The sequence below is a fragment of the Propithecus coquereli genome, unplaced genomic scaffold (genome assembly GCF_000956105.1).
Source record: "Propithecus coquereli isolate 6110/MARCELLA unplaced genomic scaffold, Pcoq_1.0 Scaffold390, whole genome shotgun sequence".
NCBI classification, from domain to species: domain Eukaryota; kingdom Metazoa; phylum Chordata; class Mammalia; order Primates; family Indriidae; genus Propithecus; species Propithecus coquereli.
Window position 1 is genome coordinate 626,955 of NW_012149619.1, and position 20,168 is coordinate 647,122.

At 50.0% G+C, this 20,168-nt stretch overlaps 1 protein-coding gene across 1 annotated transcript in view; it reads right to left on the reverse strand.

Moving 5' to 3' along the window:
- Positions 1-6,138: 6,138 nt before the first annotated feature.
- Positions 6,139-20,168, reverse strand: part of ZZEF1 (zinc finger, ZZ-type with EF-hand domain 1) — a 149,480-nt gene continuing 135,450 nt past the window's right edge. Inside the window, exons 45-55 of the mRNA XM_012652560.1 lie at positions 19,077-19,268; positions 17,663-17,763; positions 16,230-16,365; positions 15,760-16,119; positions 14,542-14,685; positions 12,922-13,090; positions 12,642-12,740; positions 12,019-12,184; positions 8,996-9,149; positions 8,211-8,282; positions 6,139-6,355 (exon numbers count right to left, since the gene is read on the reverse strand). Of these exons, the coding sequence (XP_012508014.1) occupies positions 6,275-6,355; positions 8,211-8,282; positions 8,996-9,149; positions 12,019-12,184; positions 12,642-12,740; positions 12,922-13,090; positions 14,542-14,685; positions 15,760-16,119; positions 16,230-16,365; positions 17,663-17,763; positions 19,077-19,268 (1,674 nt within the window). The 3' untranslated portion in view covers positions 6,139-6,274. The remainder of the gene's footprint in view (positions 6,356-8,210; positions 8,283-8,995; positions 9,150-12,018; positions 12,185-12,641; positions 12,741-12,921; positions 13,091-14,541; positions 14,686-15,759; positions 16,120-16,229; positions 16,366-17,662; positions 17,764-19,076; positions 19,269-20,168) is intronic.

Below are 20,168 nucleotides of genomic sequence, written 5' to 3' on the forward strand. Positions count from 1 at the left end.
TCACGGTGCTGTGGTTTCGTGGCCCTGGTGGTGCCAAGAAGCCAGGCTGGGTGGAGGGTGTCCCTGACGGAACTGGACACAACCATTGTTCATCAGTCTGGGAAGACCTGGAGAGAGAAAGTGGGACTCAGGCGGGGCTGGGGTGAGCTACTTTAGACAGAGGGAAAGGCAGCCCCGTCCCCTTCTGAGTGCTGAAGGGCCGCCTGTGCAGAGGGTGCTTCCTCCCAGTGGGGAGCCGCTGACTATGTACGTCAGGAGCTGGCCAGACGTTGGCTGAAAATTCGGCTATGCTGTGACTCCTGCTTGTTCTGCCTTGACCATCTGACACGCCTGGCTGGCGTCCCTGCCCCGCCTGGCCGCAGCCATGCGGTGGGGAGTGAGGGAAAGGTTGTGTCCATACCCAGCCTGCAGGGCAAAGGAAGTGCGGGGCCCTTAAGCCAGCATGGCCCCGGGACCCCCGAGGCCTCCTCCCCAGGAAGGGGGCGCCCGGGGACAGGAGCAGGCCTGTGGGGGCCACCACCCCTCCCCCAGGCAGTCGCAGGGGTTTGCTGTGAAGTCTTCCTTACAACTGTGTTCTCAGTGCTCTTCACTTTTTGCAAATTAACACGTTAGTAACTGAGAAAGATATTGTCTCCCCTTGCTAGCTTTGCCTAATTCTCCACAAATTTCCAGCCATTTTTCCCTGATATTAATATAATTTCTTATGGGATTTGGTAAAGTATTAGATTTTTTTACTGCAAATTATACTTCTTAGCCACAGCAATATTGATACATGAAATGATTTTTTTGTCTAGTTGAATTTTGTCTTGAATTATTAATCTATTGCCCAATACTAAACGATCCTGGCTTTCTGTTTGCATCTGCTTGACAGACTTGTGCTCATTCTTTTCTGTTCCATCTTTTTTGTTTTTAAATTGGTTGTTTCAGATGTCTCTCTCCATGTCTGTTGTGGATTTCTATGCTCACTAACGGATACGCCGCCCGCCCTGTGTGGGGCCATCTTGCTGAGCAGTCGCGTGGCCGAGCAGACGTGCTGACGTGACTCGCAGTGGCTGCGTGGGATGTCCCAGGTGCAGCTGTTGCCCGTCATCGTGGATGCGGTGTCGCTCATCAGTCTGACAACCTGCAAACTCATGGGTCTCCCAAGTAGCTTTTTAAATGGTAAGTTAAGTCACGGCTGCAAGACGAGTTAACAGCTTAGGGAAGCCTCACATGACGAGATGGTGAGAGGCTCCGTCCACCGGGGGATCGGTGCTGGTCAGCGGCAGAGAACCAGCACCTGGTACTTTCACCTTCACCTTCTCCTTAGTGAAAGCCCCTGGGGGACGCAGGGAAAGGGGACAGGGGGGTCGGGGGGATGGAGGGCAGGGAGCAACGGACAGACTGACCTGACATCTTTGAGCACCTGGAATTCAGCTTTGCCTAGAGCCAGATGCAACCCTTGGGCTTTTCAGTTTTGTAAGTCAACAAATTCTCCTTTTAAATTAAGTTAGTTTGGAGTGAGTTTAACTTGCAACTGAAGAAATCCCAACAAATCCTGGGACAGTGCCCCCAGATTGAAAGTGCGGAAACTTTTTGGGCATAAGCAAGGCTACATATGCAAGAATCCCTAGAGAGAAGAATAATTTGGTAATGTGTGCAACTCAATGCCCTCTGCAGCTTGACTGGACACTATCGGAGGTCTTTCGCTTTTGAAATTTTATTTTTTTTTTTTAAGAGACAGGGTCTCACTATGTTCCCCAGGCCAGTCTTGAACTCGTGGCCTCCAACAATCCTCCCACCTCAGCCTCCTGAGTAGCTGGGACCGCAGGCACGCACGGCTGCGCACCCGGCATATTTCAGGAATTTTTACCTATTTCCTTTCCATATGCTGTTCATATTAATATGATGAGACAGCTATGACATTATTTCAGTCTACCGCAGCCAAACTGCTACATAAATTTGGGTCAGAAACGCTCTCGGCTGCAAAGTGAGAGACCTCCCAACCACAAGCATTCTCTCCCTCTCACGTCTGCAGGTTGGTAGTTCAAGGCTCAATCAGGGACTCAAACGATGCCATTAGGGGCAGACTCCCATCTTTCTGTGCCGACAGCCCCAGGGTGTTGGCTTCTCAGCTTCTGCTTTCTGCCTGGTGGCGGCAAGACTGAGTGGGGGCCTGAAGCACCGCGCTCTGAGCACAAAGGGAGAGGGTGGGAGCCGGGCAAGGTCCTTCCCCAGAGCTGCCGGGCAGGCTTCACAAGAGGGGCTGGGGAAGAGTGTCGCTCCAGCAGAAATGAGATTGCTAGGAGGGACTTCAGTCCATCATGACTTTCCTCCTGAGCTGGTGGAAAGTCCTACCTTTCCTGAGACTGAAGTATTCTCCACTCACCACCTGCAAAACGTTGGATTCCGTCAGCAGGGAAGGAGGCGAGTGGGTAGGAATGGCAGTTAGGTAAGGGACAGGGTCCCCACAGGTGCACAGGGCCATGTTCAGATTTGGCTTCAATCTGAGAGCCCGGGGTGTTAGCCGGGCGGCCTCCCTGAGGCCCCGCCACCAGGCCCACGCTGGTTCTGCTGGGTGTGTGTGCTGAGTGCATGAACGCGTGCGTGCCACGGCCGGCCGGTCCAGCTCTCCACCGCGTCTGGTGCAATTCCAAGCTGACCTCTCACAGCTCTTTATCGAATGAGGCGGCTCGGCTGGTTGAACTCCACACTTCCCTTCAGTTCTAAGCAGCTCGGGTCCACCCTGCCTTGTCCCTCTGTGAGCCTCTGTTAGGCTGTCAGTGTGGCTCAGTCTCCGCAGTGACCTGCCGCACCTCTGCTCCTGCTTTCTAGCTAAGCAGGGCAGGGCTAGGACGGACAGACCTGCTTTTCAGAGTCAAGCCCCAGTGCGCTCAGGCGACAAGGGGAGGTGGGGAGGGCAAACATATCAGCACCAGGCCCTCAAGAGACCCTGGGGCTGCGCAGGCCAGGCCGCAGGAGCAGCCGGTTCTGCCGAGTGCCACGCCTCTAGCCTCAGGGATGGGAAGGGCAGAGCTGGGTCCAGGCCCCCGGCTGAGGCTCCCCAAAGGGCAGCTGGGGCGTCAGGGGGCGAGTCAGACTCTTTCAGGCTGGAACGGGCCTCTGAAGTTAGTTACGCCCAGCTCCCAGCAAGAAGGTGTCCTTCTCCGATCTGCCTGATAGCCCTTGCCCCAGGAGCGTGTCTGAGAAGGGGGCAGAGCAGCAGGTGGCAAACCAGAGACATGAGGGAGGGAGGGGGAGAGAGAGGGAGGAAGGAGAAAGGAGACCCAGGGACCGGCACACTAGGCCAGAGTTGAGTCAGAAGCAGGGGCCAGAGGCAGCACGAAGGAAACCAGTCCCTGGAGAGCAGCAAGCCCTACGGCCTGAGCCCCGTCGTCTTCCGCTCAGCAGCGTCCTGTGAACTACAAGGCAGGCCGAGGCTGGGCGGGTGGGATTAGGGGTGTCTGGCTGGAGAGATGACCTAGGGGACACCATTTGTGTGTGCGAACCTCTGGATAGCTGTGCAGAGGGGAGGGCGCGTCCCCTTGTTGGGGGCTGCAGCCAGGCCGGTGTGGCCGGAACGGTAAGAGGATGATCCGCTCAGAGGATGGGGCTGGAGAACCTTCCTGCCTCTGTTCAACCCTGAGGCCTGTAGATTCTGCAATTCCCATCAGTTCGGGCTTGCTAGAAACTCCACACATAGTCTTCACAAGAGAAACAGGGGGAGAAGGAGGAGGCAAAAAAGTCCACACACAATTGTACTTTTTTATATAGAATTTGTACAATATATTTCTCTTCATTTGCATATTTTACTCACAACTTAACATCCTTTTTACAGGCTGAACTCACTCAGCGGATATAATCAAAATTCTTTCTTTCAACCAAATAAGAAAAATTCAAAATCGTAAACCCGTAAGAAAACAAATTAAAAACGGTGATGAAAATACGTCACTCCTCTCGTTAGGAACAGTGTCTGTCTGTACAGTATATACGATTTGGAACAGGATTTCTTTATAGATTAGGCACATGTTTCGCGACACCTTTGTTCCTGCCTCCTAAGAAGGGTCTCTGTGGAAATCCTCTGGGACACTGCTGCTCCCGGTGGGGACCGGGAGGGGAGCTGGGCCTGGCTTGGCAGCGCCAGCCCCGGCCGGAAGCAGAGGTGGCGGGGCCCTGCCAGAAAGGCGCGGCAGCAGTGCGTGGGGGAAAACTTAGACTTGTTCTACACGAGCTGAAGTGTGGAGGCCAGAGTGGCGAGGGCGGTGTGGAGGGAAGCTGTGAAGGGCCCAGGCCTGTTCACAACTGATCTTCCTGGAGGGGAGCGGGGCGCAGAGCTGGCGGCCGCTGCCGCGAAGAGTGACCCCTGCCCCGCTCTGCCTTGCTTCACTCAGAGTCAGTCGAGTGTGGAGGGGCGCCGGTCGTGCCGTCTGTCTATCTTCCAGGCTGTCCGTCAGTGGGGCTGAGCCCACGGCGGGGCCTCTTTCCCTGTTTCCACAAGGCCCCTCTTGGGAAACGCCTCACTGTGAGACCCACTGGGGGTCTGAGTGGCAGGGGGTGTGGGGCCTTCTCTGGGGGTACAGGCAGCTCGCAAAGCACGCTTGGTTTGGCAAAGAACAAAAGATGGGAAAGGGGTTTCCCCGAGCTGCAGCACCTGCCTCCTCATGTCCCAGCACTAGGGGAAGCAGGCCAGGCCCCCCTGACATCGGGGTGTGGCTTTAGGTCACTGAGTTTCAGGACCTGCTGCCTCATTTATTCCTGTCTTTGACTCGCAACCCCCGCCCGCTGCAAGACGGTTCCACCTGCACCCCAGGGCTTGGCTGAGAACCTACTCTAGGGCTGCAAAAGTTGTGGCCTCCTGACCCAGAAGGCAAAGTACGCTTGCAGAAGATGCTCCCAGACCTGCAGACGCCGGCTCTTCCAATGTAGACCCCTGCAGACCCTGCCGAGGGGTCTTGAGAGGCCAAGGGACAGGCTGGGCCATAGCAATGCTGACCTGGTCAGCTTTGGCCTTGGCTGTGATGACCCTTCCTTGAGTTTGGCCCTGTGTGGTAGGACGTGCTTCTGGCCCAGACACCCATCCTTAAAGGCATTCTCCGTTCCCACAAGTCCCACTAAGGCTGGCGCACGGCTCACGTGCCAACCCAGCTTCACGCTCCGAAGTGTGGCTCTGGGGAGCGAGTGATAATCAGTACTTCAGGGCAAGACTAAAACCATAAAAAGAAAAATGTAAAACAGCATCACTAGGACTAATGTAGTTATTGCTGTTATTGCTAGACAAGTGACAGCCAAATAACCACGCAGAGTCCCAGAGGTGGATGTCACGGAATACCATGACTATCAAGCAGAAATAAAATCATATGGTTTTCTTTTTTAAACTCTTAAAATAAGATCTTCTAAGATCTCCTGTGAGAATGCTTTAAGTCCTTCTTAGGTACAGAGGCTAAAGCGCATTCCTTAGGTTCCGCTACTTTCACACAAACCAGTTTGTCCCCTGAATGACCAGTCCCTTGGTCATTCCCCTGAGGCCCTCTCAAGGGAGTCAATGTGGTTCTGTTCTAAAAACATGAAGTGGAAACTGAAATATGTTAAAACAAAAACTGAAAAAAATGCAGATGTGCTGGAAGCTGATGCGTGAGCAGACGCACAGGCGGCCTGCAGGCTGTTCCCAAGGGCACTTGTTCTCACCAAGGAGTTCTCTGGAATGGCAGGCCACGCAGGGAGCTAGCTTATCACCTGGTCCTGAACCAACTGCTGGGGGGTCAGTGCTGGCCAGGAGGGGCTCTCGCCAGTTTCGGTGTGGTCTGGATTACCAGTCACAAGAAGCAAAAGCAAAGAGGAGCTCCCAAGCCAGGCCACCGCTGCTGGAGGTCTTGCTGAGAAACCTGGCTCTGGCGGACTGTGCCTTCATCCGACAGTGCAAGCAGTTCCAGCTCCACTGAGACAGGAACCTTTCCAGAGACGCTGCTTCCAAGTCTTCCTGGGCCCATGGCTTCTGCAGGGACAGACCCTGGAAAAGGCTGGTCTCTGAACAACCTTCTCAAGGGCCCCCGGCCTGCCCGTTCTGAGTCATTCTGCACTGCTTTGCTGCTTCTCACATGCTACGGCATGTGCACGTGTCTAGCCTATGCACAGGGGGTTTCTGGAGACGTGCTTGCTTGGCATCCTAACTGGAGTGGAAGTGAGCTCGAGGAGAGCTGGGCGCTGATGCCACAGGAGTTTTCCTGAATGAAGTTAGATGTCTGCTCTAAAATCCCTGTGGGCAGATTAGCTAGTCCCATGCACGCCACACCAAGGGCTAACACTCGACATTCCAGAGGCGGGTTGCCTTGTTTGGGTAGTTGATGGCCAGGCTGATGGCAGCAATGTTCTGCAGAGCCTGCAGAGGGAGAAAGAGTAGTCGCCAATGTCAAAAGCCACTCACCTGCTCAGTCACTGAGTGCTGCTGAGCCAGACCCTCGGCCGAGCACGGAGGCTGTGGGGATGTGGTTCCCTCCCCCAGAGGCAGGCAGGCAGGCAGGCTAGGGCGAGAGACAAAAAGCTACCGAGATCACATGAAAGCTCCAAGTGTAAGGTAGAAATTGCCATTGCCCCAGAGGGGCAGAAACAGTGGTGAGGTGCATGGGGCTCAGAGGACACTGTCTGCCGGGGTCTGGGAGAGCTCTCTGGAGAAAAACAGCACAGAGGTGCAGAAGAGGGTCATGGCACACTCAAGAAACAACAGCCAGTGCCGGGGGAGCCCAAGAAACAGTGCAGGGAAGGCAGTGGGAATGCCGGTGCCCTGAGGCCAGGCGGAGTGGGGTCTTCGTGCTCCAGGTGACAGGAAAGTGGAGGTGGATGCGGGAGGAGAGGTGGCAGGCAGGGAGAAAAGTCAGAACACTGGTCCAGTAAACTAGATGGGCAGCGGGTCAGAATGAGGGTGATGAGGCAGCAGAGATGGGACACGGGCAGGCAAGAGGGACAGGCTCATAGCAAATCTGCCATGCTGAGCTTTCGGGGCCAGAATGGTCAGATATCAAAATTTCGTTATATGATGTTATGAAACCAGGGAATGTTGGTAGGTAGCTGTTAGGCAGGAAGGGAGTTTTTATTCTGCCTCCGGGTCTCAGGAGAATTCACACAAACTCTTCTGTATTTGCTGTGGGGATCCCCACACCTAAGCTCACACGCCGACACCTGCATCAGTAAAGAGGACCCTTTCTTCCTGCGTGTTTCAGGATGCTTCTCTGAACACGCCTGAACAGGAGTATGCTCAGAGAAAACTTTTGGGAAACAGAGTGCCAGACTCAGGCAGGGCTCTGGGTCCCAGCTGGACGCCCACCCAAGCGTGACCCTGTGAGCCTCAGTGTCCCCCGTCCACTGTGGGGGTTGGACCACACACTCTACAGCACTCAAGGATTCTGAGTCCGAGGTTCTCAAAGTGCGGCCTGGGCCTGGGGATTCCAGAGACTCTTTCGGGGACGGGCTAGGTTCGCTTTTCACTTTCATTCTCTCACGAGCATACAGTGGCGTTTCCCAGAGGCTAACGTGTGAAATCACGACAGACTGACTGCAGACGTAGCCGTGAGAATCCAGCTGCCTTCTACCAAGCTAGACATTAAAGACATCTGCAAAAATGGAACACAGTGCCACCCCTCGCAGTAATTATTTTCTTTTGAAAAGTAACAGTTGTTTTTCATAAAACATGTTATTCATGTTAACATGAAATGGGTTTACTACTGTTTTTTTCAAATGAATTGGCAAATCAATGTTTAAACTTTTTGTTTTAATTTCTAAATTTAAAACCTAACTTAATTTCTAGAGGCATATACTGATGTATATAACACACATAACCAAAAACCTTTCTGGAATCTTCAACAATTTAAAAGTGTGAAGGGTCCTGAGACCAAACAGCTGTCAGAGGAGGAGTTCTCCTACTGGGAAAGCAGCTTACGTCCAAAAATATCTGAAATTTAACTCTATGGAAACTTCAGGCATCGGCCAAACTAAATTTAAGGTATTGGCTGTTTTGGTTTTAAAGACACAAATTCTTGCTAGTGTCTTCTGACCCCGCAGTTTAACATGAACGACACTGATAAATGGGGCTCGCCTGCTGTCTCTGAGCACCGAGCTCCGTGTAAACTCTGGGTGGATCCTGGGTCAGACGCAATGCGCCGACACTCTGTCCTGGCAGTGGTGAGACAGCGGGACAGAGCCAGCCCCAGGGGCCAGCGCTGCAGGGGCAAGGAGAGTACCTGTGCTGCGCAGCGGAGAAGGTGGTCGTCGGTGGTTAAGGCCAGCAGGTAGTCCTGCAGCAAGCCGAGCTCCTGTGGAGAGAGCACGGGCTCTGTGAGCGACAGCGGCAGGGCCAGATGCCCAGCGCAGCTTTAACAGACCACCAAGGGGACACTCATGCACGAAAACAGAAGCCTCGAGTGGGTGGACACTGCTCACTCAGCCGGGCACCTCGTGGCACTGCCTCGCTCGAGAGCCACGGAAGGAGCCTGCCCGGCAGAAGCCCAGTGTGGGCTCCAGGGCTGGCTCTGCCTTGACCGAATCACAGGGGACCACGCAGGGGACCCCCTGCTCAGGCTAGTTTCCTTATGTATGAAATGAGGGGCATAAGCTAATGAACTCTGAAAGGCCCTTTCATTTCTCACATTCAATGAGTCTATTGTGCTGAGGGGAGAAAAAAAGAGGAGGAAGAAGAAAGAACCCATCGTTTTATTTTCCAAAACTCACTGTTGTCAAGGATTGATCCCAGGCAGCCTTTCCCCCCTTTGGCTCCAGGCCTGACAAAATAAGCAATCTCGGAGCTGACCTGAGGGCTTCCCAGTGCTGGGGAGAGGCAAGGGCCCAGACTCCTGGCCAGGCCTGCCTTCCTGTGCTGCCTGCCGAGGCCCTGGTACTCAGCTCACTCAGGCTTGGGAAGGGGCTGTGACCTGAGTCCCGCCCTGGACAGCAGAGGGAACAAAAAGCACACGGAGGCGCCATGCTCCCTGCCCAGACCTCAGGGTGAGAGGCAGGGCAGGGCCCTCACCTGGGCGCGGTTCTCAGCGACGAAGAAGAGCTCGGTGAGGGCGCGGTGCAGGGGGAGGAGGATGCCGGGCTGCGTCACGTCTTCAAACAGGCCGTACTCCATGTGGGTAAAGAGCTGCCACAGGGGCTTCAACAGCGCAAGGTCACAAAGGTCGCTGCAGGAGGAGCCCGGGGAGGGCATCAGTTTACTGAGCACCATGCCGGTCAGACAGTGGGACAGCTGCCGGGAACTGCAGCTCAGACCCTCCCTCGCCCACAGCTGCTACAGTGATTATAAAATAGTCCCACCTACCCGCCTCCCAAGCAGCCACAAGTAGTCACCAACAGCAAAGAAGGCAAGGGGCACAACCTAAACTCCAAAGCCAAACTCCAAGGGAATGGGAGACCCTGAAGTTTGCTCACGGGAATTACTGTGCATCTTTAGAAATGGTTGCTATGAAGACCTCCCAGTGACGGTGGATCTCAAGATAAATGTTAAGTGGGAAAAAAACAAGACATGTAACTACATATACAAAATAAAATTTAAAAAGAAAAACCCACATACGCAATATTGTGTTTATACACATTAAAAACAACAGCAAACAAACATAGCAAACAGTGTGGTCAGGAGTTGTCCCTATCAGCTTTCTAGATTTCCTACAACACTCATTGGTTTTCTAATCAGAAAAAAAAGAGCTATTTAAAAGACAACGAATACAACCATTATTATGATCTTAGGCTTGGCTTATGAAACACAAGAAATATACTTGTAAGGTTGCTCAGGCAGAAATCTTTCCCTCAAGTAAAGCAGAAGCCTATTGAAAAAATGAACTAAGGTGGTTTTTTTTTTTACTCAGAGAGAGGCTATGCTTTAATTCTGATTCAACATCCTTCAGAGGAGAAAAGTTTTGAAATAAATAATATTAATATAATGTTAGGTTTGCTTGTTCTCTTTAATTTGCTTTTTCTCTTATGATTTGAAAAAGAATTATGTGCATTTATTTAATTGTTATTTTGAAGCCACTCTGTTTCCCCCAGAGGAATAAATCTTCGTGAAGTAAATAAATGGGAAAATTCAGCCAGTTTTATAGCTGGGTTTTCACGAAAGCACATTTTACAATATAAAATAAAAAGCACCTGCATGGCCAAGTGGCGACAGGACTGCCTGTGGCCGTCCCTCCCCTGGGGGCTGCCCCTCCAGTCAGGCCTCCGGGCCAAGCTCTCAGGCCAGCACCCCTGTAACTCCACATGGAGCGCTCATGAAACAGCCAAGTGTGGCAAGTTATGCTGGGAGTTCCCTCCAGGCTTGGGCAGAGGGGTGTGGGAGTGTCCCCACTGGAAGAAAAATAGGTGACGGCCAGCAGACTGTGCAGGAACTCTCTGTGCTGCAGCCAGAAGGCCATGGAGAGGTTGCGTGTGTCGCACATGTCGCTCAGACAGGCAGCTCTTACTAGAAGCCACGCTCAAGTGAACAGAGCTAAGCCCACGTGGGGCTGAGTGACCTGATGTCTGACAGTGAGGACGTGTGGGTAACAGCAATCATGCCCAGCTCTCCCCCTTTCTCCCCTTGACACCTACACTTCCCACCCGCGTACGGACTACTCGAGCCATCACTTTGTCTTCCCTGACCTGGCGAGTCCTTTACTTTTTTAATGGTGTTTCTATATTACATGAGAAGACAACCTGTTACTTCAAACATCACCACCCCACTCTGGCTAGCATTCTGTGTGTCTGTGTGCCTTAAAAATGCAGGAAAGAGGAGCGATGAACTCCTATAGGTAGGGGTCTGAGCAGGGAGGGTGAGGGCTGAGTGTATGGATGATGTGTCTGGAACCATCACTACCACCTTCCCTCTGAGATGAGGAGCGAGGCAATTATGTCTACAATTCCCACTTCTGTGCAACACTGTATTGGAGGTCTGGTTAGTGCAAAAGGCAGAAACAAGCAGTTTCTAAGGACTGAGAGAAAGAAAACTCATTATTTACAGATGACGTGACTGTGCAATGAATAATTTACATATACAGTCTTAGAATTAACAAATTTAGCAAGGTCACTGGATACAAGGGCAATACACAAAAATTAATTATATATCAGCAAAAACAAAACTAAAAATTTTAAAATATCAATTATAGCATCAAAAACATTAAATACCTAATAATAAATCTAAAAAAATGTTGTACAAGTCCTCTACATAGAAAACTATAAAATATTACTAAGACTTAAACAATAGAAGAATATATAATGGTTGTGGACTAGAAGACTCAGTGTTCTAAAGGTGTGGATTCTCCTCAAACTGATCTACAGAGTCCATCAAAATCCCATTAGACGACAGTGAATGTGAGAGAGAGAGAGAGAGAGTGTGTGTGTGTGTGTGTCTGTGCATGTGTATGCACACGCATATGCAGAAATTAATGCGCTAATTCTAAAATGTCTACGGACATGCAGGGTCGAAAACACCCAAGGCAATCTCGGAGATGAGGAACTAAGCCGAAGGATTTATACTACTGGAGACGTAAATCTGTTACAAAGCTACTGTTTAAACAGTGTGACACAGACACACTGTATCGCACTGTGATTTGGTCTTGTAACCAAGACCAAAGGAACAAAGGAGACCGGAAAAAGATTCATGGACACCTGCTCTTTGACATGGTGGCACTACAGTGTGGTGAGAGTCACCTGTGTGCAGAGTGGTCTCTGGAGTCAAGTGGAGATTCATATGGAAAAAACTATGAATAACTTGACCCCTACACCTCATATCATACTCTAAAATTCACTCCTGGTGGATTATACATCTGAGTGTAAAAGGAAAAACAATTAAGCTTCTAGAAGATAACAGGAAATATCTTTATGACCTTTGAGTAAGGCAAAAATTTCTTACGCGGGACACCAAAAGCACTACCATAAAGGAAATAACTGATGAACTGGAAGAAGCTAAAATCACAAATGCGTTTTCATCAAGGACATCATCAACAGAGTGAAGAGACGCGCGACAGAGTGGGCAACGCCTGGGCCTGACAAAGGACGCGCGTCCAGGAGTCCGCTCACCTGTGGCTGCAGCACCGCACAATCCTCAGAAGTAAGTGGATGGCTTTTAGTCGCTGATGGCCAGTCTGGCGACAGGCCACGCCCACCAGCCATTCCCAGATTTTTGCCAACGGGAGGTGAGGCACAACCCTTTCTTCTGACAACATCTGCTTCAAAATCTCGAATCCTGGCCAAACCCCCCAAAACACAAATATTTTAAAAATAAAGTCTAACAAGTATTTACATTAAGAATTGTATTATTTTATAAACTGCTCAAATTTTAAAAAATGGATGAAATCATTGTGATCATTTAAATTTTGGTGGAAATTAAGCCTTTTGTAAAAATAGCATAGGAGCAACATGTTCGGTTCCTCCTTTCTGCAAAATGCCCTGGTAAATTCTAAGAGAACAGGCATCTTTTCCAGGCCCTGACAGAACAGCTCTTACATCTGGCCGTTGTAGTTTACAACTAGCCAACAACGTCACGTTCAAGAGTGATGGGTACGGGGTCTGTGAGACAAATTTGTGGGAGTCGGAGGGAAAGCACCTGCTTTGATTTTAACAACAATCGGTGACGTAAGGGCACCTGCAGCCATGGCGTGTCCCTGGCGGGCAGATCTTCAACGCAAAGACCGAGCACACACCTGTCTGGAAGCGCCCCAGGTGACCAGCCGTCACGGTGAATTTGTAGCCCCACTCGGTGTTGCTCATGTCGGAGGTAAAGCGGTAATACAGAGTGTCTCCTGGGCCACACAAGAATCAGAAACAGATCAGGAGACTGGAGCAACAGGGAAGGGCAACTGAGGCATCTCTGATGAGATATATTAAACCCGTTTTAAAATTTGCCAATATAATTTCCCTACTCAATATTAAATTTAAACAATTCAAATGAAGAGTTTATATAACCAAGTATTTTTTTACTACCTGGAAGCTCAAAATCTTTCCATTTCTGTTGAGACCCGCTGAAATTGTGTCGATCCTGCTGAAAGTCACTGCTGCTGGACATAGCTAATTCATCACAGCCTTCCTCTGTGTTGCACTGAGAATCGAATTTGATCGAGAGGTAGATGGCACCAGGAATGTGAACTTTATCCTGGGGAAGGCAAGAGGACACTCCTATCATTACCGCGCGCTGGATATTTCTGCTGGCTGCCCTATGCCAAGTCCTGCCTCTGGGGTGTGAGAATGGGTGAGCCACAGTCCTGCCCTCCGGGGCCCGCAGTGTAGCTGGGGCGAGGAGCATGCACAACAACTGCAAATACAGTGTGGGGCAGGCAAAAAGGTCCTACTCAGAGGTGTTCAGGTGCCGTGAAGGAGGAACAGGACAAGAAGAGTCTGTCAGGAGAAAGAGGGGCAGGAGGCCAGAGGCGAGGCAAGTGTGAGCACACGGGGTGTATCTCAGGCATGGGAGCAGCACTGGAAAGGTCTTGGACGTGTTCAGGGAACAGTGAGGAGCTTGGTGTGTCTGGGGTAAAGGGTGTGCCATGTGGGCACATGCTTGGGAAGTGCGGACGGGCGAGACAAGGCCCTGGAGAGGTTGGCAGGGACAGACCCTGAAGGCCTTGAGTACTAAAATGAGGCTCCGAGACTCTGTCTGGACAAGAAGGGGAGTGCTGAAAAGGTCTGAAGCAGGAATAAGCCTTGGTCAGGCTGGTACTGCAGAAGTACCACTCCGAGGGCGGGAGTGGCGCAAGGCTGGGCTGGGACCAGGCAAGAGCAGGGGTCAGAAAGCAGCAGCAACAGGAATGCCAGAGGAGGGAGGGGAGAGCCTGGGGGTGGTGGAGAGATGACATGATCTTCTCTGGTGTAGAACCTGGTGGGACCACATGTGTCTATGTGGGGCCAAGGGACTAGGGACAGAGCCCAGGAACATAAGGAGAGAAGAGGCTTGGAAGGAAGAGAGTTAGGGGTTTATATTTCTGCAAAACAAAATCTCAGCCTTCTAATAACCAAGTTCCAAACTGGTTTCTGTCATCCACCACTGGGGCTGTAGGTCACCTTCCACCCAGAAGCTGATGTCTGGTCAGCTCCAACATTTTTAAAAGGACTAAAGAAATGCACATGGCATTAAGTCAACGAGAATAATGGAGGCTGCCCCACCCCTGCCTCATCTAAACCCTACTTCTCTCTGTCCAGATACAAAGAGGATGGAAAAGATGAGGCTTTTCAGTTCTGGGTAATTTTTAAAAAGGGGCTGGAGTCTCTGAGTTGTGGCCAGTCATCAGGAGACAACTGCAGGGCGAGGGTGGAGCCTAGATCCACACTCAGACCCACTGCCTTGCTGTGCGGCCACAGACTCTCTCAGGAGCTTGCTGTAGGAAAAGTAAACTCTCTGTAACAGCCAGCTGGCCCGTTTTATCCTATCAAAACAAGAAAGGCCAGGAGAAGAGAGACTTGGTTGTACAGAACCCCTGGCTTCCGGGGGGCGGTGGCTCAGTGTGCAGAGGCACTCCTGGTCAGGGCTGTCGGGGGCGGGCTGCTGAGGGAGCTGCTGAGGTCTTTGCTACTCAGTAAGCCCTGCCGGGCCTGCTGACCGGGCCATACCTCAAAGTTAGTGTTGTTGTTATACGGGTGTTTCGATTCCCTCACTTGCACCTCCATTCCCGGCTCCTCCATGAACTGGCAGGCAGCCAGGGCCATGGTCCCCAGCATGTTCTCTTGGCAGCCCTGGAGCACCTTCTGCAAGATCTGGTGGGACACAACGTCGCTAAGGTCAGGGCCTGGCAGTGGCATCAGGAGGAAGGGAGAGTCTGCTTCAACCTAAGATGCACCCAAAGGTGCTGGCATCATCGTGGATCCAGAACAAGCCTCTGTGACCCCACCCCACCAGCCACCTCTCACTCCACCAGGCCCTTGCTGTCAATCAGGACCCTGCAGTCCTTTCAGAAGACCCTGCTTCAGGCAGGTCTGCAAGAACTAACAGGACCAATCAGATATGGCCCTGGTCCCTGAAGAGTTCCCAGTCCAGCAGGTGGCTTGACCTATAGGTAAATAATTAAAGCACAGCGTGGTCAATACCCGGGTGAGGTGCAGAGTTGGGAGCTCCAGGGGGCAGAAGTGGGAGAGGACACGTCTGAGGGAGGGCCAGTAGGGGAACAATGGCTCCCTTTTGCCCCTTCCAGAAGATAAATATGGCCAGAGCAAACCTGCCAGCACCTCTAGGGCTGTGAGGCTGAGAAAGGATTTCAGGAACCTAGAAACTGGTGGTGTTCTTAGATGGGCAAAGGCTTAGAGGGAAAATTAACTTCTTCCTGGACTGCACATGTGTGTGAGGGTGGACGAGGGTGGAGGGGGATAGGGTGAAGGAGGTCTTAAGAAGCCTCAAGACTTCTGCACTTGGAAAGTGGGAAGAGGGTGACTTCTGGCTCAGCTGGAAATCATGCCCAGGACTCTTAAGCTCTACACTATGATGTTTTCTGCTACATCAGGTCCTCCGCTTCTGTGCAGCAGGAGACAGAAGAGAAGCTTCTAACCCTATGAAGATTTGCTAACCCAACACTATTTTAAAAGAACAAATTAAAGACTTGATTTCAAATACTCTCTGAGTATCAAGTCTGTCCCAGGCTGTGAGCTCAACTCTGGGCCAATCCTTGGGAGAGGATGCAGTGGCCCTACCTCTGTTGCATTCACACCTGTCAGGGAGCTGGACAGCACACAGGTAACCTCGCTCCAGGAAGCATGCGCTAGAGGAAGCTTGTTCAAACACCCTGGGGTCAGAGGAGAAGCCTGGAGGGTGAGTGCGAGCTCAGTCTACTTAACTACCTTCTCCCACTGATGCTTTTCTTCCAGCTGCATGAACATATCCAAAATGTAGGTCATATGAGCAGGGCCACTGAGCTCCAGGATGTCCTCGCTCACTGGCACATGCCCAGGCCACTCGGCGAGCAGGGATGCGAGCACGTGGCGGGCGTACAGGACGGCTGTGGCCTCATTCACGCGGAAGAGGTAGTCCCGGACAGCTCTCTTACTCTTGCAGTTCAGCTCCTTGTGCAGGAGGGCAGCACTCTTGCTACGGCGCTGCCTGGCGTAGCTCTGCTGCAGTTCACTCTCGGTGCTGGAGATCAGCTTCTGGGTCACCGGGTTTGATTCAGCAGTGGCTTGGTCGCAGCGTGCAGGCCGGGACTGCAAATCCAAGACCACCGTTACAAAGGCCTGGCCTTCTTGCTTGGGGGTGGGGGAGAGAGGTAGGAGTGAGAGTGCAGACACTTCGGTGCCAAGGTGGGGTGACATACCAAGCACGGCAAGATAATCATGTCTGTATCCACAGCTTTGACGCTCTGCTCTTCCAGCCTCAGACTCTTACTGGGCTGCCACCTCTGAGCCAGCGACCGTATCCTTTCATCTGTGGTGAGCTCATCTCCATCAAACCTGAAGCACGTCAGCACAAAATTGGGCACAAAATGTGTAGAAAGGCAAGAGTTTAACCTGCAATTAAACTTGTCAGAAATGTTGATTAGAGCTATTTTTTTGTTGTTATACAATTACATTATCACTTCCTGTATTTTGCAAACTGGATTCTCAACACTCATTTATTCATGCACGTAGATATGCACACATGCCCTGTGGCAGTGGATGCAAACTGTTCCCCAGAATCCATTCTCCCCTTCTCTTTCAGAAACAAAGTTCTCTACACAGTTTTGGCAAGAGACATAGTCACCCAGCTACAAACATGGCTGTCAGCCCCACTAGCAGACAAATGTAGCAATGCAACTAGGTTCTTGCCGATGGCTGGTGAGTGAGGTAGGATGCCACTTCTTTCTCTGCCTTCCCCTTTCGTCTGGGCTGGAATCCAGAGGTGGTGTGAGTGAACTAGCTTTCCCTACACAGTTGAGAATAACACCCCTGTGGTCGCTGGGTTACTTTGTGGAGCAGAAATGCCTACCCGCCCTGGACTGCTGCTTACCTCTGGACTGTTAAGTGAGAGAGAAACAAATTCTATCTGGCTTGATCCATCATATTTCTGTTTTTTTTGTTAGGCAGCTTAGACTACACTCTAAATAATGCAACCTTGCTTCATCTTGCAAAGGATTTGAGGCAACATGTAAGAAATACACATGGTAAAACAGAAACATGAAATAATGAATAAAAGAAAAATTAAATAACAATTCACTATAAATTAGAATAAGAAGTCAAAACCAGGCTTTGGGAGGATGGAGGATGAGATCAGATTATAGATTTGTAAAGTTCTACACAAACTGAAGGGCTGGGCCGAAGAACTAGCTCTGAACTTCCTGGCCAAGAGAAAGGGAAAATTGTTAATTTTATAATCATCTTTTAGGGAAAAAAATGAAAATAATTTACACTGGTGAAAAAACAAAAACATAACCAAAACAACGTCTTGAGTAGAAGCGCCTGCTCTGTGCTGCCTGCTCACTGGAATGACACATCCTGGCGCCTGTCTCAATGTCCGCGTCTGGAAAATGAGTTTACTCTCAGAGGCCGGCCGCAAAGGTCAAGTTTTTACAAAGGAACCTACAAGCACACTTGGAAGACGACCCATGCCGAGTAGCACAGGTCACCTTCCACATCACTTTACAAAGGACTGAAAACTGCTTCCTGGCCTGTCAGGGTTTGATCCAGATCCCGCTGACAGGAGGTACAGGTCCAACCACCCTCTCTTGTCCTCTCCCTCGCCACGTTTCAGCAGCACCTAAATGTCCCTCACCTCTTCTGAACCTCCAGGAAGAAAGAATCGGTCCTTTTCATCTGCAGTTCGTATATGGCGCGGAGAATGTGCAGAGGGGCGTTGAGGGCATCGTGAGCCATCTGAAGGCACGGGGGGGAAGCAGGAGAGAAACGATTAAAAGTGCTTCAACACATCACTGATAAACTGAACTCCAAAGTGATGAGATGATATTTCAAAAGCCACCCACAGGTTGTAACTGAAGAACATTATGTAAGTACTGTAAAAAAAACATGGACTGTAAAATCTGCATTACTATTGTAACTTCAAAGGAAACTATAAGACACCGAAATACCAAAAGAAATATCATGCCAAAAAATCGATGTTAATAGTACTTATTCACCACACTGCGTTCACTGCCAGCTTCTCTGTAGCTGTCTTATGCTCAAGTTTGACAACTAGGACATACTTGTGCACCGTATTTTCTTTTGATTTTTTTTTTAATGGTACTTGCTTTTCTGATACTCTATTCCACATTCTGTTTACTCTTCATCTAGTTACAACTTTTTTTTTCCTTTAAAAAAAATTTTTTATTTTATTTTTAGAGATGGGATCTTGCTCTGTTGCTTAGGCTGGAGTACTGTGGTATTACCATAGCTCACTGTAGTTACAATTTTTGAAGTCCATGCCCTCAACCTTTTCCACATCATTCTGAGGAAGAGTGGATTACCTAGGGAAGGTAAGAGATTATTTCTGAGAAATTATGAGGAGGGGACCATCATTTAAAAGCTTGTGGGTAGGCCGGGCGCGGTGGCTCACGCCTGTAATCCTAGCACTCTGGGAGGCCGAGGCGGGTGAATTGTTTGAGCTTGGGAGTTTGAGACCAGCCTGAGCAAGAGCGAGACCCTGTCTCTACTAAAAAATAGAAAGAAATTATCTGGACAACTAAAAATATATAGAAAAAATTAGCTGGGCATGGTGGCACATGCCTGTAGTCCCAGCTACTTGGGAGGCTGAGGCAGTAGGATCGCTTGAGCCCAGGAGTTTGAGGTTGCTGTGAGCTAGGCTGACCCCACGGCACTCACTCTAGCCAGGGCAACAGAGTGAGACTCTGTCTCAAAAAAAAAAAAAAAAAGCTTGTGGGTAGGTTTTAGGGCTTTAGTAAATCCTGGAAATTTACGCAAAATTTTAAACAAATATTTGAAGGTGTATATTACAGGAGAGTGATTCTAAAGCTTTTGGGTCTGTGACGAAAAATGTTAAGAACTACTGCTTTAGGGCTTTTTTGTTCTTCTGGATGAATTCTGTACAATACAGACTGGATCTTTAGAAAGCGAATTCTCAGGACATCAGACTGAAGTGTATTTTCATGTTTAGGCTAAAACACAGCCCAAGCCAAAGAGAATCCATTCCCCAGAAGCTCTTGCCCAATCTATAAGATGACCCAAGAACACACCAAGAAACATATTCTGGTGGGCTCATCCAGGCCCTCAAGAGGGTCTAGCTTTTTCTGCTCCGGGTCACCAGGGCTGCTGACTGGCCGCTCTACCTCTTCCTCTGGGTCCCCTTGCTCGTCCAGTTCGAGGTCTCCATGTTCGGCCAAAGTGTTGATCTCTTTTTTTGAGGAATACAGCATGATGGACAAAATCTACACAGAAAGAAAATCAGGCAGGGCAGAACGTGAGCATGTAGTGGATGAGAAGATTGCACAGTTCTTTTTCTTTTTCTTTTTTTTGAGACAGAGTCTCGCTCTGTTGCCCGGGCTAGAGTGCCGTGGCGTCAACCTAGCTCACAGCAACCTCAAATTCCTGGGCTAAAGTGATCCTCCTGCCTCAGCCTCCCAAGCAGCTGGGACTACAGGCATGCGCCACCATGCCTGGCTAAGTTTTTCTATTTTTAGTAGAGATGGGGTCTCACTCTTGCTTAGGCTGGTCTCGAACGCCTAAGCTCAAGTGATCCTGCCACCTTGGCCTCCTAGAGCGCTAGGATTATAGGCATGAGCCACCACACCCAGCCTTGCACAGTTCTTTTAAGGGTAGAAAATATTTGACATGAGAATTCACTTAAAGAATATGAAATTATTAATAGTAAAGAAACATGAAAACATGTTCAATTATACTTTATAATCAAAGAAATGCTAACTAAATACCACGGGGGATCTTTGTGTTTATTAACTTTTCCACTGATGGTGTAAACTGTTATCATCCTTTTTAAAACTTGTTTTGGTGATATGTATAGAGCTATAAAAATGATCATATGTTTTGACCCAGTAACTTATCTGTTAGGAATAATGTAAAGTCTATAAAAAATTATATTCATAATATGGTCAATGAAGCATTAATAATGGCAAAAAACTGAAAGACACCTTCACGTAGCCATCAAAAATGGTAGTTACTACCCGGCGTGGTGGCTCATGCCTGTAATCCTAGCACTCTGGGAGGCCGAGGCGGGTGGATTGTTTGAGCTCAGGAGTTCAAGACCAGCCTGAGCAAGAGTGAGACCCCATCTCTACTAAAAAAAATAGAAAAAATTAGCTGGACAACTAAAA